We start from the raw sequence: 13032 nt of genomic DNA, 5'->3' as shown, positions 1-13032 counted from the left end.
CCCCCAAAAACACACACACAAAATGACCCGAAAAAGCGAATTATCCAAGAACATACTGGGCCATGAAAAGCCCATTATAAAAAGTCAGCTCTTATAAGGCCCAATATATTCTGCTTCACCTCATTCTAATGAGCCGCGACGCCGACGACAAGAGGGTAAAACACACACACACACACCGGTGAACCAATGGAAAGTGAAGCGATTCAGGACGAGCTTCAAAGCTTAGAGCTCGAGATCAAAGATGTTCAAGGTTTACACTTGTCCGTTCTTCGAATTTACGTCTCAGGTTGCTTCTGATTTTGAATTCGAATCATTGTTATAGGTCAGATAAGTGCTTTGATAGAGCATCAAGACAGGTTGTACGAGAGAAAGTCTGAGCTTAAGACATTGTTAAAAGCAGTTGCAGCTTCAGTAACACCTGTCGCATCTTCTTGTCCTGATGGCTCGAGTGCTGTGGAGAATTGGTCCGAGCCATTCGAGTGGGATTCACGCGCTGATGACATTAGGTTTAACATTTTTGGCATATCCAAATACAGAGCTAACCAGAGAGAAGTAAGTTGCTTCTGCTTTTGCTTCTGCATTTGCTTTATGTCTTTCAAGAAAGCAACACAATGATGACGTTTCAATCTTGTTTCCTTGGATAACACGACAGATAGTTAACGCTATAATGGCTGGTAGAGATGTACTGGTGATCATGGCAGCAGGTGGGGGGAAGAGTCTTTGCTATCAGCTTCCTGCTATACTTCGTGGTGGTACAACTCTTGTTGTCAGCCCTTTACTTTCACTCATTCAGGATCAGGTACACAACTATTAACTTCAAACTACTTCTTTATATATGGAGTGATTACAAGTGTTTAGTTTACTTATTGTTAATGATTGGTTCAGGTTATGGGTTTGGCGGCTCTAGGGATTTCAGCTTACATGCTGACTTCTACTTCTGGCAAGGAGAATGAGAAGTTTGTGTACAAGGCACTTGAAAAGGGTGAAGATGACCTCAAGATACTTTATGTGACACCTGAAAAGGTATCAAAGAGTAAAAGATTCATGTCGAAGCTTGAAAAGTGTCACAATGCTGGTCGCCTCTCTCTTATTTCAATTGATGTAAGTCCTTCCTGCTTTTAATTTCTTACTTTGTAACCAATACTTGAATGTTTAATTTCCTACTTTATTTGCAGGAGGCTCATTGTTGTAGTCAGTGGGGTCACGATTTTCGGCCTGATTACAAGAACTTGAGCATTCTTAAAACTCAGTTTCCCAAAGTTCCCATGGTGGCTTTAACCGTACGTTCTTTTTCTTCTTTTTATTTGCTGCATCCTTTCTCCGTCCTGTTACATTCCTGAGAGAGAGAGTTTAAATCAGTCAACACTGGGAGCTTGTTCCACCTTACTATGCTTATCAGAATGTAACAATTTTATTCTAAGTTGATCTCTCCCATCTATATATATATATATATATATATTATGTTTTGGAAGGTTGAATATTTCATTTTTTTTACTATGTCTCTGATGCAGGCAACTGCTACACAGAAGGTCCAAAATGATCTGATAGAGATGCTGCATATTCCTAAATGCGTCAAATTTGTTAGCAGTGTTAACAGGCCAAATCTCTTTTACTCGGTACTCTTTTAGTAATTTTTTTTAGTAGACGATTCTCATGCTGTTGATAGTTTGTAGGCTTTAACATGAGCAATAAATTGTCGTGCAGGTGCGAGAAAAGTCGCTGGTTGGTAAAGCTGTGGTTGATGAGATCGCAGAGTTCATACGGGAATCATATTCTAACAATGAATCTGGAATAGTTTATTGTTTCTCTCGGAAGGAGTGTGAACAGGTTTGCAACTAGAATTGACACATCATCATATGTTCTGACCTCACCATCATGTTGTTATTGTCCTTGGACTGGGGAGGAAAATCTTTCATATTTTCACTTATAATCAATGGTGATAGATTGCAGGAGAACTACGAGCAAGAGGGATCTCTGCTGATTATTACCACGCAGAAATGGATGTAAATATGCGAGAAAAAGTTCATATGCGGTAAAGGTCCAGCTTTGATGAAGCATGACTCTGGGCTTAATGATTCAGTTAGTGATGTGCAATTTGCAGCGTTGCCTAATTATGGTTGTTCTTTTATGTTCACAGATGGAGTAAGAACAAGTTGCAGGTCATTGTTGGAACAGTATGTATATTCCTCCTCTTATCATTCGATTATTTTGTGATGTACACCTATCAACTCTTCTTATTATTGCTTGGCAGGTTGCCTTCGGCATGGGAATCAACAAACCAGATGGTTAGTAGTGCTAAGCTCTGATCACCGTCCTTCACATTTTTTTAAATCACCGATTTTTATTTCCTTTTCCAACTGATACATGGGGGCATTTTTGTAGTCAGGTTTGTTATCCACCACAGTTTAAGCAAATCAATGGAGACTTACTATCAGGTTCTAGTCACCTGTCCACTAAAACTAGATGTGGTTATGAGGTTGCTTCTTATCACCATTACTTTATACTGCAGGAGAGTGGTCGTGCTGGTCGTGATGGCCTCCCATCTGAGTGCGTTCTCTTTTTCCGTTCGGGTGATGTTCCCAGGCAGGTAAGCATCAATTTACTCTAACCTGCTTATTTGTGATAAACACATTTCTAAAATTGCATTGATGCTTTTGTTTCTTGTACAACAGAGTTCCATGGTCTTCTACGAGTATTCTGGTCTGCAGAATCTCTACGATATAGTACGATACTGTCAGGTACCCAGTTTCATTTCTTCTTTCTTGAAGATTGCATTATCGTTATTCATGTAATATCTGGAGAAAACTTGATAATCAGGCCGCTCTGGAGTGACTTGAATTGTTTTCTTTTGGTGGCTTTAAGGGTCGTGATTTTGAAATGTTCTAAAATGTATGATATCTTATGAACTATCGTTTCTGAATTCCCTTGTTGCAGTCGAAAACAAAATGTCGTCGAAGTGCTTTTTTCCGTCATTTTGGAGAGCCGTCACAAGATTGCAACGGTATTCTTGTTTGTAGAATTGGTACCACCTACATTGATTCTAGATTTTCTGATCATTATTTTGGCATTATGTTAGGAATGTGCGACAACTGTGCCTTGTCAAGTGAGGTCAAGGAAGTTGATGTATCGGGTATGTATGTCCCACTTACATTCGCATGTTGTTTCTTTGAACATCATTCTTGTTTGAAATAAGCTTGAAACCTTTGTTTTTTTGCTGCCAAAAGTTTTTCTCTAGTAATTTTATAAGTAAGTATCTGCCAATATGTGAGTAATATCATGATGAGTTTTTGGGGTCACGACTTTTTGCAGACCTAGCTAAGCTCGTGGTTTCTATGGTGCAAGACATGCAAGCTAAGGATCAAAGAGTGACAATGTTGCAGCTGGGTGACAAACTGAGAACTAAGCACAAGGATCTAAGTTAGTTTCATTTCATTACTTTGAATTGCAAACAATATTTAATGCCTTAATCTCTCGCTCTATGATTTTTTTTGGTTGTTGTTGATCGGCTAGGTGCTGAGCTAAAGAGAGAAGAGATAGAACATCTCGTGATAAAACTGATTGTTGACTCGGTATTGGTAAGATCGTTGTCCATGTTTTCTGTCAGATTGTATCTGACACATGATAAACCAGCTCAAGACAGCTGTATCTGAGTTTTGTTCTGTTTTTGTGCAGAAAGAAGAATTCCTGCACACACCATACTCGACAAACGCCTATGTAACAACGGGACCGTTGGCAAACCAATTGTTGCAAGGTAAGGAGTTGTAATGAATTGCCTTCATCTATAGGCTTCAGGATCTGAATAGAAGTCATAAGAAACAGTCAATTTTAGAAGAATATATTAATGTTATGGTCATTATTACTTGGTTGCTCGGCACTCATAGATAAAACTCCTGAAAGAAAACTTGTCCTACATGTGATCTGGAACAGGAAGAAAGACGATCAAAACGGAAACCTCAAGCAGACAAATAAACAAGAAATCGAAAAGAAGTAGTTCATTTTCTGGATTAGAATCCAAGCTTGACGAGCTAAGGAAAGAGATATCTGCTGCTCATGGAAGCATGCTCCCTCACACTGTCCTCTCAACACAGCAGATTGGCTTGATAAGTTCCCAGAAACCAGATTCATTACAAGAGGTGAGTTATCTTTTTTCTGTATATAACCCGGATTTTCATTGGTGTTTGTATATCTACTCCTCTCTGTTAAAGCTGCTTTATTGGTTGGATTTTTGCAGTTGGAGAGCATAATAGGAAAACTGAAAACAGACAAGTACGGAGACAAGATTCTAGAAGTGATGAGACATGATACGGTCTCTGAACAACTTGTTGAAGATGCAACAAAGGAAGAGACATGTAAAAGCAGATCAAGTAAAAGAGCTAAGACACAGAAGAATGTTGTTTTGTTAGAGAGCAGCGAAGAAGAAGAAGCTTGATGAATCCGGTTTGGAAAAATTTCAGGTCGTCGGCAAACCGGTAATACACCATTCTTTATGCATTAACTATGTACTGCGAATTGGCGTTTAAGGGATGCTTAATCGATATACACTTGCACCTTGTTTTCCAAGTGATAATCATACCAATGATTCTGTTTTCCACTTTTTTTTTTTTGAGTTCTCTTAATCTGGGAGTAGTGAAAACGTTGTCCTAAAACCTCGAACCAAAACCGAAGCAAATGTCCTGTACTTTTAAACTGATGTTCATATGTTAAACCACTTATTTTAAGACTCGCCTTCCATTTATCATTCAAGCCTTTATACCAGACTAGATCTTCTATCCCTTTCATTGGCTCAGTCAGCTTCTCCTTAATTCCGACAAGAATCACCGATCTGCTGATGCAGTTGAAGCAGAACCCTTGTTTCCTTTACTACCAGGCTTCGAAGAAAATGTTGACACCTGGTCTTTAACCTCACTCTCTTCCCTTGTGACTGAGCTCATGAACTCCTGAATTCAACTATATAAGCTAAGATGCAAATAATGATGATGAAAATTGCTCATAACATTTAACGGCACAGTCAGAGAATACACTTTAGCTTTGTAAGCTTTCCATCCTCTCTCTTCATCTTCATTTACAACTCCATGATCCTCCTCCTCCTCACCTGCTAAAGTTTCCGAGTCGAGGCCACTCTGAAACGGATTGTAAAGAGTTTACTGGCGGAGATAATCGAGCTATTTATGAATATAACCTCGACCGGTTTAGTGCGGTTTGGCTTGGCCTATAGCTAATGTATGAATTTAAGTACGTAGTACACTTGTTCTTGAACTTCACAAGAATCGTAATCTGATTTTTTTTTCTATAAAAAAGTAGTTATTTCCCTTTGTGATCTGGAGTTTGTTTCTTACTTGAATATACATATAGGAATGGGATCATCAGAATCTATTAAAGCGGTAGACCAAACTCACATATACAGTTTTGGGGTTCTCGTTTTTGAATGGGAAACGACCATTTGATGCCCTTCTTTCATTGAGAAAGGCCTTAACGTTGTTGGTTGGGTATATTCTAATGAGATCCCTTTTCAATATTGTGAAAGATCAGCTTTTGCTATAGGTTGACTAAGAAGTTATCTAACACCAAAAAAGTGTTAACTTTCAATTACTTCATGTTCCAAACTCAACATCCAATTTGTAGTTTGATGCAAGCATTGTATTAATCTCATCCATTTTTGGGTGAGATGATGATGATGATGATGATGATGATGATGATGATGATGATGTATCTCCAACAATGAATTCATGAGGCACCCCATCAATCTCCACAGAGCTGCATCCAGGAAACTTTCTGATTCCCAAATCTTTCATTTTCCTTCTCACATTCGTCACATCTTGCCATCTATTTGCAGATGCGTATACACTTGCGAGCAGAGTATGAGCACTTGAATCACTAACTTCCACTTCCTTCAGCTTCTCAGCTACCCGTTCTGCTACCTCCAAATTCCCATAGTTCCGAGCAGCGCTTAGCAAAGAGCAGTATACAGGAACCAAAGTTTCATCGCTTTCATTCCTCATCTTGTCTATCAATTCCTCTGCTTCATCTAAACAACCAGCTCTGCATAGTAGATCAATCATACAGCTATAGTGCTCTGTTTTAGGCTGGATCATCGAATAGAAAACTCTACGCCCTTCTGCTACAAATCCACCGTGATTACAAGCTGTTAGAACCGCGACAAAGGTTATATCATCTAATCTAACGCCAACGTTTTCCATCTCGTAGTACAAGTCCATCGCTCTCCTTGACATCCCGTTCATGGCAAGACCGTAGATAAGCGATGTCCAAGAAGCAGCGTCTCTCTCTTTAGTTTTATAGAAAACCTCTAGAGCTGTCTCTATGCACCCACATTTTGCATACATGTCTACAAGAGCAGTACCAACTACTTCATCTACTCTAACTCTGTTCTCACATATGTAACCATGGATCCACTTCCCTTGCTCTAGAGCTCCCGTCTGCGCACAGCCTTTCAAGAGAGAGACGAGCACGAAGTTATCAGGGCTAACACCTTGGCTTTGCATGCACCTGAACAGCTCGAGTGCTTCGTCAAACCGGTTAAACTGAACATACCCATTCATCATAGCTGTCCACAGAACAACATCTTTCGCAGGACTTCTCTCAAACAGCTCTCTACCCTCATCGATCCTGCCCTTACTAACATACCCAGAGACCATACTAGTCCAACACTTGACATTTTTCCCTCTCATCGAATCGAAAACAGCTCTAGCCTTATCGAGACATCCGCATTTACAGTACATATCCACCAACGCATTCCCAATCTTAACACTCGTTTCAAGTTCTGTGCCAACAACATACCTGTGAATCCCTTCACCAACTTCCAAATTCTTCAAAGCGGAACAAGCCGAGAGAGTGCTCACGATGGTACTCTCATCAGGCTTCAGGCTGCTCTCTTTACTCATCCGCTTAAAAACAGCAACGGCATCATCAAACCTCCCGTGCCCAACGTAGCTGGAAATCAACCCGTTCCAAGAAACAACATCTCGTTCAGGCATTTCGTCGAACACCTTATGAGTGATCTCCATCTTCCCCAACGCAGCATACATTCCCATGAGCGAATTACACACGTAGGGATCGAACTTAAGCCCAGATTTCACAGCGTAGCCATGGAGTTTCTCGCCTTCTAAAACGTTCCTCAAGCGTCCGATTGATTTGAGAACGATGGGTAAAGTGAAATTATCAGGAAACAAGGCGTTTCGTCGCAGTTCAGAGAACAGAGCCAAGACTTTGGTGAAGGTTTTAGTGTCGGCTAAAGATTTGAGCATCTTGTTGTATGCTATGAGCGATGGAGTTTGAACAGGACCCATCTTCATCTCAGATATTCCCTTTAGACACGCTTGAGAGAGAGAGAGAGGGCTTTTAATCTACTCGTCAACTTTGTAGAAAAACAGAGCTTTTCTGCATATTATTATCATTTGTTACAGAACCCCCAAAACTGTCTGAAGATTACTAAATTAAAACGAAAAAGATTCGGTTCGGTTGGATTCGAGGACTTATATTTCTGGTTTTTGAAAGTTTTGCTGAATTGAACTTAATATTTCTGATTTTTATTAGATTTCTTTCGGTTTAAACTTGTTAAAAACTTATTGGGGGTGTTACTGAATACAAAATTTCAGTTCAATTTGTTTAATTCCGTTACTTGGTTATCTATGTTCGAGAGTTTGGCAAAACAAATTTATTTTGAAAACTGACTTAACCGGCTATTGAACTGAACCGAAAAAAAAAAAGCTTTTCGCGCACAAAACCGAATCTGATTCTGAATCAAAAACCAAAAATTTGGTTCGGTTATTAAACCCAGAGATAATTCAAACCATATCTGGAACTGATCACATCTAAGGCGCGGTAAGAAAAACAAGAAGAGATACTACGACAAAAACCAAATTAAGAAGGAAGAAGATATAGATTTACAAAAAAAAAAAAAAAAAAAAGGAAGAAGATATCATATTATCATTTTCAGAGTAAATATTACAGAAGAAACAGAGAACCCATCAAACAAACGTTAAGATAGGAGAAAACGACTTGAAGAGTAGTAAAACTTATGATGATACATAAACAAGGAAGAAACAACACACATAATGATCATACGTATGTACTCGTGGAAACATCAAACATATCATACATTATAGAGGGTGAGATCATTGCTGGTTAAGGTTTGCTTCCACAATCTTGCTCGCAGGAGCTTTCTCTTGTTTCTCCACGTACGCCGACGGAAACCATCCAGCTTTCCCCTTGTATTCTCCTTCCGACCACCCTGTCCCAGCCACCTGAAACACAACCAGAATCATAAGACCGATCTTTCTCTGTTTTGCATTGTTTAGGAAAGGGTGTACCTGTCGCACGATGACATAATCATCAACCGCTAGACTCAGTTCTCCTGGCGCTTGAGCATCAAACGGGTGCACAACCTGTCCCAAAAAAAAAAAAAACAAGAAAACATAACTCTTGTTCTTGACCGAGTTTGGAAGAACTGCTTCGAAAGACTATTACCTTTGCAAGAAAGTAGGAATCATTTTGACTGAGAAGTTGCTGATGACTGTGATGATCATCAGATCCATTGGAGGTTTTGGTATCTTCCTGTGGACTAGAAGACTTGATTTCTTTCTGAGGTTTGGATTTAATTTCTACTTCGGGACTAGACTCCATGTCTTCCTTTGGATTGGGTTTGGTTACTTCTTCATGGGGAGTAGTATGCTTGGTTTCTCCTTGGTGGTTTGATTTGATCTCTCCACTGTGACTGGCTTGGGGATGTGAAACAATATCCTCCAAATGTAAAGGTAGAGGTAGAGACTTTGGTGATGATTCTATAGCTTCTTCCCCAGCAATCATCTGAGAACATGGAAGACATCCAAAATCAGTATGTTCTATTCATTATCTCAAGTAGTTTATCATAGAGAGAGAGAGAGAGTTACTGACCTCAGAATGTAGCTTATCAAGGATATCAAGAGCATTGCGATGATATGATATCTCAGCTTCAACCTGCAGTTGGTAAATTTCATTTTCATATCCAATCCAGGGACCAACCAGTAAAACAAACAATCATCAAGTGGAGTTTTTACCAGGGTACGGAGGCGCTGATAAGTTACGCTCTGCTGCTGATTGTCCACTTCTAACATAGCCTTAGTAGCTTCTTTGCCGAGGGTTTTCATGCTTGATTTGAGGTCAGCCAATCTGGACTCAGAGTTCTTAAGCTTCATGTAAGCCTCTTCAGAAACATCAGATTCCTTCAACTTTGATCTTCTCCTCAGTACATCAGTCGCCTATTCATTAAAAAAAAAAAAGGTTTTTTCAAATTATAAATTGACTCGAAACAAATTTAAAAAAAAAAAAAAAAAAAAAAAAAAGACTATTTACCTGTGCTTCGACTTCTTGTCTCAACCTGTCGTAATGATTCACTAAATGCCTTGCATCCTCCAAAGGCGCACTATATATCATTGTACGAATTGGCTCACAAACCTAACCAAATCAAACCCTGAAGCTTTATTAAATGTTATGAAACTATATAATTGAAAAGGAAATGTTCCAAAAGTTTTACCTGCTCACTAAGAACTCCAAGTAGAGTTTCCCTGCCATCTTCCACAGACTTGTAAGAGGTCCCAAAGTGATGTGCAACTCTTGAGAGAGGAGTGTTAGCATCGGGATTCTCATCTCCATATTTCTTACAATCTTCAGCAAACTTCAACCCTATTATGGATACAACATTCCTAAATCTGATCCCAAGAAGTATATAAATGAGACTGGAGTAAGAAACAAGAACTCACCTATCTCTACAACTTTCGTGCCTGTCGCAATGAACCCTTCTAGCCCACGAACAATGTTCCTTTGCAAACGCTGTCAACATAACAAACTAATTAGATTTCTTTTAAAAAAAAAAAAAAGTCTCCCTTGAAAAATACTAAAGATTATCATTTTACCTTTGCAGCCTTGGTAGAGCTGTATAGTTCTTGGAGTTTCTGATGACAATGAAGCTCTTCTTCGTCAACAACCACAGCATCCGCGTTAACATGCCCTAAATGCTTCAACACCGCCTGAACAATAACTGGAACCTTTATACAAGACAGAAAAACCCTACACAAATCTTGTCTGAAAAGATAACGTAATCAGATAGCTAAAAACAATAAAACTTGATTCTAAAACAAGCAAAAGTCTACCAATTCAATACGTCAGTCAATCCTATCTGCCCCCTAAGACTATAAAAAAATAAACATGAGCACTTCCAAGATTCCACCTTTATTGAAACCCACATAATCAATTTTTCCAGATTTATCTCCTGAATAAATCTAACAACACAGGAAAAAAGGAAAGAAACCCACTTGCTGTTGCCTAGCAACTTGCTCTCTGAGCTTTGCCGCTTGCTTTCTTATGGCTTCCATGGCTGAAAAGTCGCGCTCTTTTTTTTACTCCTTGCTCAAGTCGGTTTCTTCACTAGATCGAGAGAGAAAGCCAAATCAAAAGAGGGGTAGTTGGAGTTTCTGAATTAGAGGAAGTAGAGAGAGAAAGTCGGCAGTTTTGGACATGGATCCTTAACTCCTTTACAGGTAACAGTCGGCAAAACACCAAAAGGTAACGACAATGGAATATAAATTATAGTGGAGATGAAAGATGAAGCTACTCACTCTTTCGGTTCAACGCTTTCTTTTCTTTATGAGTGGTCTTTATTTTCCTACTCATTTACTAATTTTTTTCTCTAAACACAGTCGGCTGATTATTTACCAAAAAAAACAAACACAGTCGGTTTAGCATTTCTACTTCTACTTTTAAATATAAAAAGAAATAAAAGAATATGTTATAAATCATATTGTGGATGTCCATAACCGGTCCGGTTCATAACCGATCCGGTTCATAACCGGTCCGGTTCATAACCGGTTCAATGCTAGAGAGAGAGTCGGCCGTGAAGAGAGAGAGAGAGTCCACCGTGAGGAGAGAGAGAGAGAATCGACATCTTGCATTTTCCTTATTAGATTATGATTTGTACTCTTTCCATATTTGTATTTCTTTTCTTTAGTCTCTCCATTATTCTATTACAGTGTAATTCCCTATATATAAAGGGCTCCTTATGTTTATGAATAATACAGAAACATAGATTATATTCTCTAGTTTCACAACACGTTATCAGCACGATTACTCTAAGAACCCTAAGCTACAAAACCCCGACGATAAAACCCTAAACCCTAGCCGGCGATAACCCCATCCCAATCGCGAACCAAAACCCGATCGAGAACATCTCATCCCGCATTCAAACCGTTCCCGATTCCATCCAGCACGCGACGATCTCAGCATTCAGCACGTTCGCGACCTGATAGCAGCTCGATACCGTTCGACGATCTCAGCTCCAGCTCGCGACCCGATCAGTTCCAGCTCGCGACGATCAGCAAGCAATCCGTTCGCGGTTCTTCTCCAGTTGGAGGTCCATTCAACCCGTCTTGAGGTTAAGGTATTACTAAACCTAATAACCAAAACCCTAAGGCAATAGATTCAATCCCTAATAACCAAAATTGAATCTTATTGCTTGATCTAAAATCGAAACGCTAATACCCTAAAGCCTAGCCGCACGTATGCAGATCGCATACCATGTAAACCCTAAAAATCGAAATCGAAGTTGATTGTTTATGTGATTGAATGTTTTGAATCTGAATTTGATCACATAGAACCGATTGCTATGATTGATTAATCTCATACTTGAATTTGGTTGCTTGAATTGATGATCCAATTGAATGAATTAAGGTTAAAGAAATCGCTTAGGTTTAAGTTGTTTTCATCTTGTTTAAAGACTTAACCTGACCGGCTTGTTCATATTGAAACCTTAATTGCATTGACTGATTAATCTTGAATATGATATGTTAGGATGATAGTAATTAACTATTTGATGCATTGCTTGATTGTTTGATTGAGGTTTCATGTTTCATGATCACTTAGAAACCATTTTGCTAAGATGTATAAACGATTGCATTATGAACATATAGAAACCGTTTGATAATATTGTTCATACCCTTGGCCGTGTGGCATGCCTTGCATCATGCATGTTCGGATTGTTTGGCTGTGCAGCTTGTTAACATATCATGCAAGCATAATTGTATGAACTGAATGCATCATATCCATTTGGTTGTGTGACCAATTTGCATATCTGATTGTCTAGTATGCATCATAAGAACATTATAAATCCTAAGAATGAAACATATAATTTCAGATGTCGAAAATCAACAACTTGGATTTTGCTGCCCTAAATCTCTCTGGAGATAATTACTTGCAATGGGCACTTGATGCTAAGATCATCCTGAAATCCAAGGGACTCGGTGAATGTATCACCGAGGGCAATAATGCAAGTGAGAAAGATAGATATAGAGCTATATTGATTATACTTGAGAGTCTCAAAGATCAGTATTTGACTATTGAGAATCCTCTAGACCTTTGGACAAAGTTGAAAACGAGATATGATCACCAGAGAATGGTGTTATTACCAAAGACTATGTATGATTGGAGGAATCTCAGAATCCAGGACTTCAAGTCCGTGGACGAGTATAACTCGGCCTTGTTTAAAATAGTTTCAAAAATAGTTTCAAAATTGAAACTGTGTGTGGTGAGGATATAACGGATAAGGATATGCTTGAGAAAACCTTTTCTACCTTCCACACAAGCAATGTGTTGTTACAACAACAGTACCGTGAGAAGGGCTTCACAACTTATGTTAATCTGATCCCTTGTCTCTTGCTCGCTGAGCAGAACAATGAAATGTTGATGAAAAACAGTGAATTGAGACCTCCTGGAATAAACTCATTACCTGAGGCACATGCGACCGTAGAGGCTAAGAAAGAGTCGAACCATGTCCAGAGTGATAGCAAACACAACCGTGGTCGTGGAAAATGGCATGGACGTGGTGGTCGAGACCGAAACTCGTTTGGTCAAGGCCAAGACAACTCATATGGTCGTGGCTCCAATGGAGGCCGTGGACATGGTCGAGGCCATGGACATCTTTCAAGCCACAAAACTCGACCAAATCCGTGTGTTATAGATGTGGTATGGATAATCATTGGGCTAAGA

At 39.2% G+C, this 13032-nt stretch overlaps 3 protein-coding genes across 3 annotated transcripts; 1 reads left to right on the top strand and 2 right to left on the bottom strand.

Moving 5' to 3' along the window:
- Positions 1-139: 139 nt before the first annotated feature.
- Positions 140-4593, top strand: LOC106311385 (mediator of RNA polymerase II transcription subunit 34). Its single transcript, XM_013748575.1, has 20 exons — positions 140-250; positions 323-552; positions 653-799; positions 886-1101; positions 1176-1280; positions 1512-1616; positions 1705-1827; positions 1944-2032; positions 2138-2174; positions 2252-2285; positions 2383-2435; positions 2510-2587; positions 2673-2738; positions 2935-3001; positions 3077-3130; positions 3310-3417; positions 3511-3575; positions 3673-3751; positions 3928-4133; positions 4232-4593. The coding sequence occupies exons 1-20, from the start codon at positions 187-189 to the stop codon at positions 4427-4429; spliced, it is 2124 nt and encodes a 707-aa protein (XP_013604029.1). The 5' UTR covers positions 140-186; the 3' UTR covers positions 4430-4593.
- An 815-nt stretch (positions 4594-5408) lies between these two features.
- LOC106311386 (pentatricopeptide repeat-containing protein At1g31430-like) lies at positions 5409-7436 on the bottom strand. Its single transcript, XM_013748576.1, has one exon. The coding sequence runs from the start codon at positions 7308-7310 to the stop codon at positions 5592-5594; it is 1719 nt and encodes a 572-aa protein (XP_013604030.1). The 5' UTR covers positions 7311-7436; the 3' UTR covers positions 5409-5591.
- Positions 7437-7921: 485 nt separating this feature from the next.
- LOC106311387 (intersectin-1-like) lies at positions 7922-10629 on the bottom strand. Its single transcript, XM_013748577.1, has 10 exons — positions 10308-10629; positions 9909-10022; positions 9756-9825; positions 9530-9678; positions 9349-9450; positions 9054-9254; positions 8911-8973; positions 8485-8823; positions 8328-8402; positions 7922-8261 (listed from the first exon to the last, which is right to left on the bottom strand). The coding sequence occupies exons 1-10, from the start codon at positions 10365-10367 to the stop codon at positions 8133-8135; spliced, it is 1302 nt and encodes a 433-aa protein (XP_013604031.1). The 5' UTR covers positions 10368-10629; the 3' UTR covers positions 7922-8132.
- Between the last annotated feature and the right edge of the window lie 2403 nt (positions 10630-13032).

This window comes from Brassica oleracea, chromosome C8 (genome assembly GCF_000695525.1).
Source record: "Brassica oleracea var. oleracea cultivar TO1000 chromosome C8, BOL, whole genome shotgun sequence".
Lineage (NCBI taxonomy): Eukaryota > Viridiplantae > Streptophyta > Magnoliopsida > Brassicales > Brassicaceae > Brassica > Brassica oleracea.
The sequence above is the reverse complement of the archived record's forward strand: the minus strand, read 5'-3'. Positions and strand labels throughout refer to the sequence as shown.

Coding starts and splice junctions, on each gene's coding strand:
- LOC106311386 (XM_013748576.1), bottom strand. CDS start 7,310: ATGAAGATGGGTCCTGTTCAAACTCCATCGCTCATAGCATACAACAAG.
- LOC106311385 (XM_013748575.1), top strand. CDS start 187: ATGGAAAGTGAAGCGATTCAGGACGAGCTTCAAAGCTTAGAGCTCGAG. Junction 1,617..1,704: donor GGCCAAATCTCTTTTACTCG/GTACTCTTTTAG, acceptor ATTGTCGTGCAG/GTGCGAGAAAAGTCGCTGGT. Junction 2,175..2,251: donor TGCAGGTCATTGTTGGAACA/GTATGTATATTC, acceptor ATTGCTTGGCAG/GTTGCCTTCGGCATGGGAAT.
- LOC106311387 (XM_013748577.1), bottom strand. CDS start 10,367: ATGGAAGCCATAAGAAAGCAAGCGGCAAAGCTCAGAGAGCAAGTTGCT. Junction 9,826..9,908: donor GCTCTACCAAGGCTGCAAAG/GTAAAATGATAA, acceptor TTATGTTGACAG/CGTTTGCAAAGGAACATTGT. Junction 8,974..9,053: donor ATCAGCGCCTCCGTACCCTG/GTAAAAACTCCA, acceptor TACCAACTGCAG/GTTGAAGCTGAGATATCATA.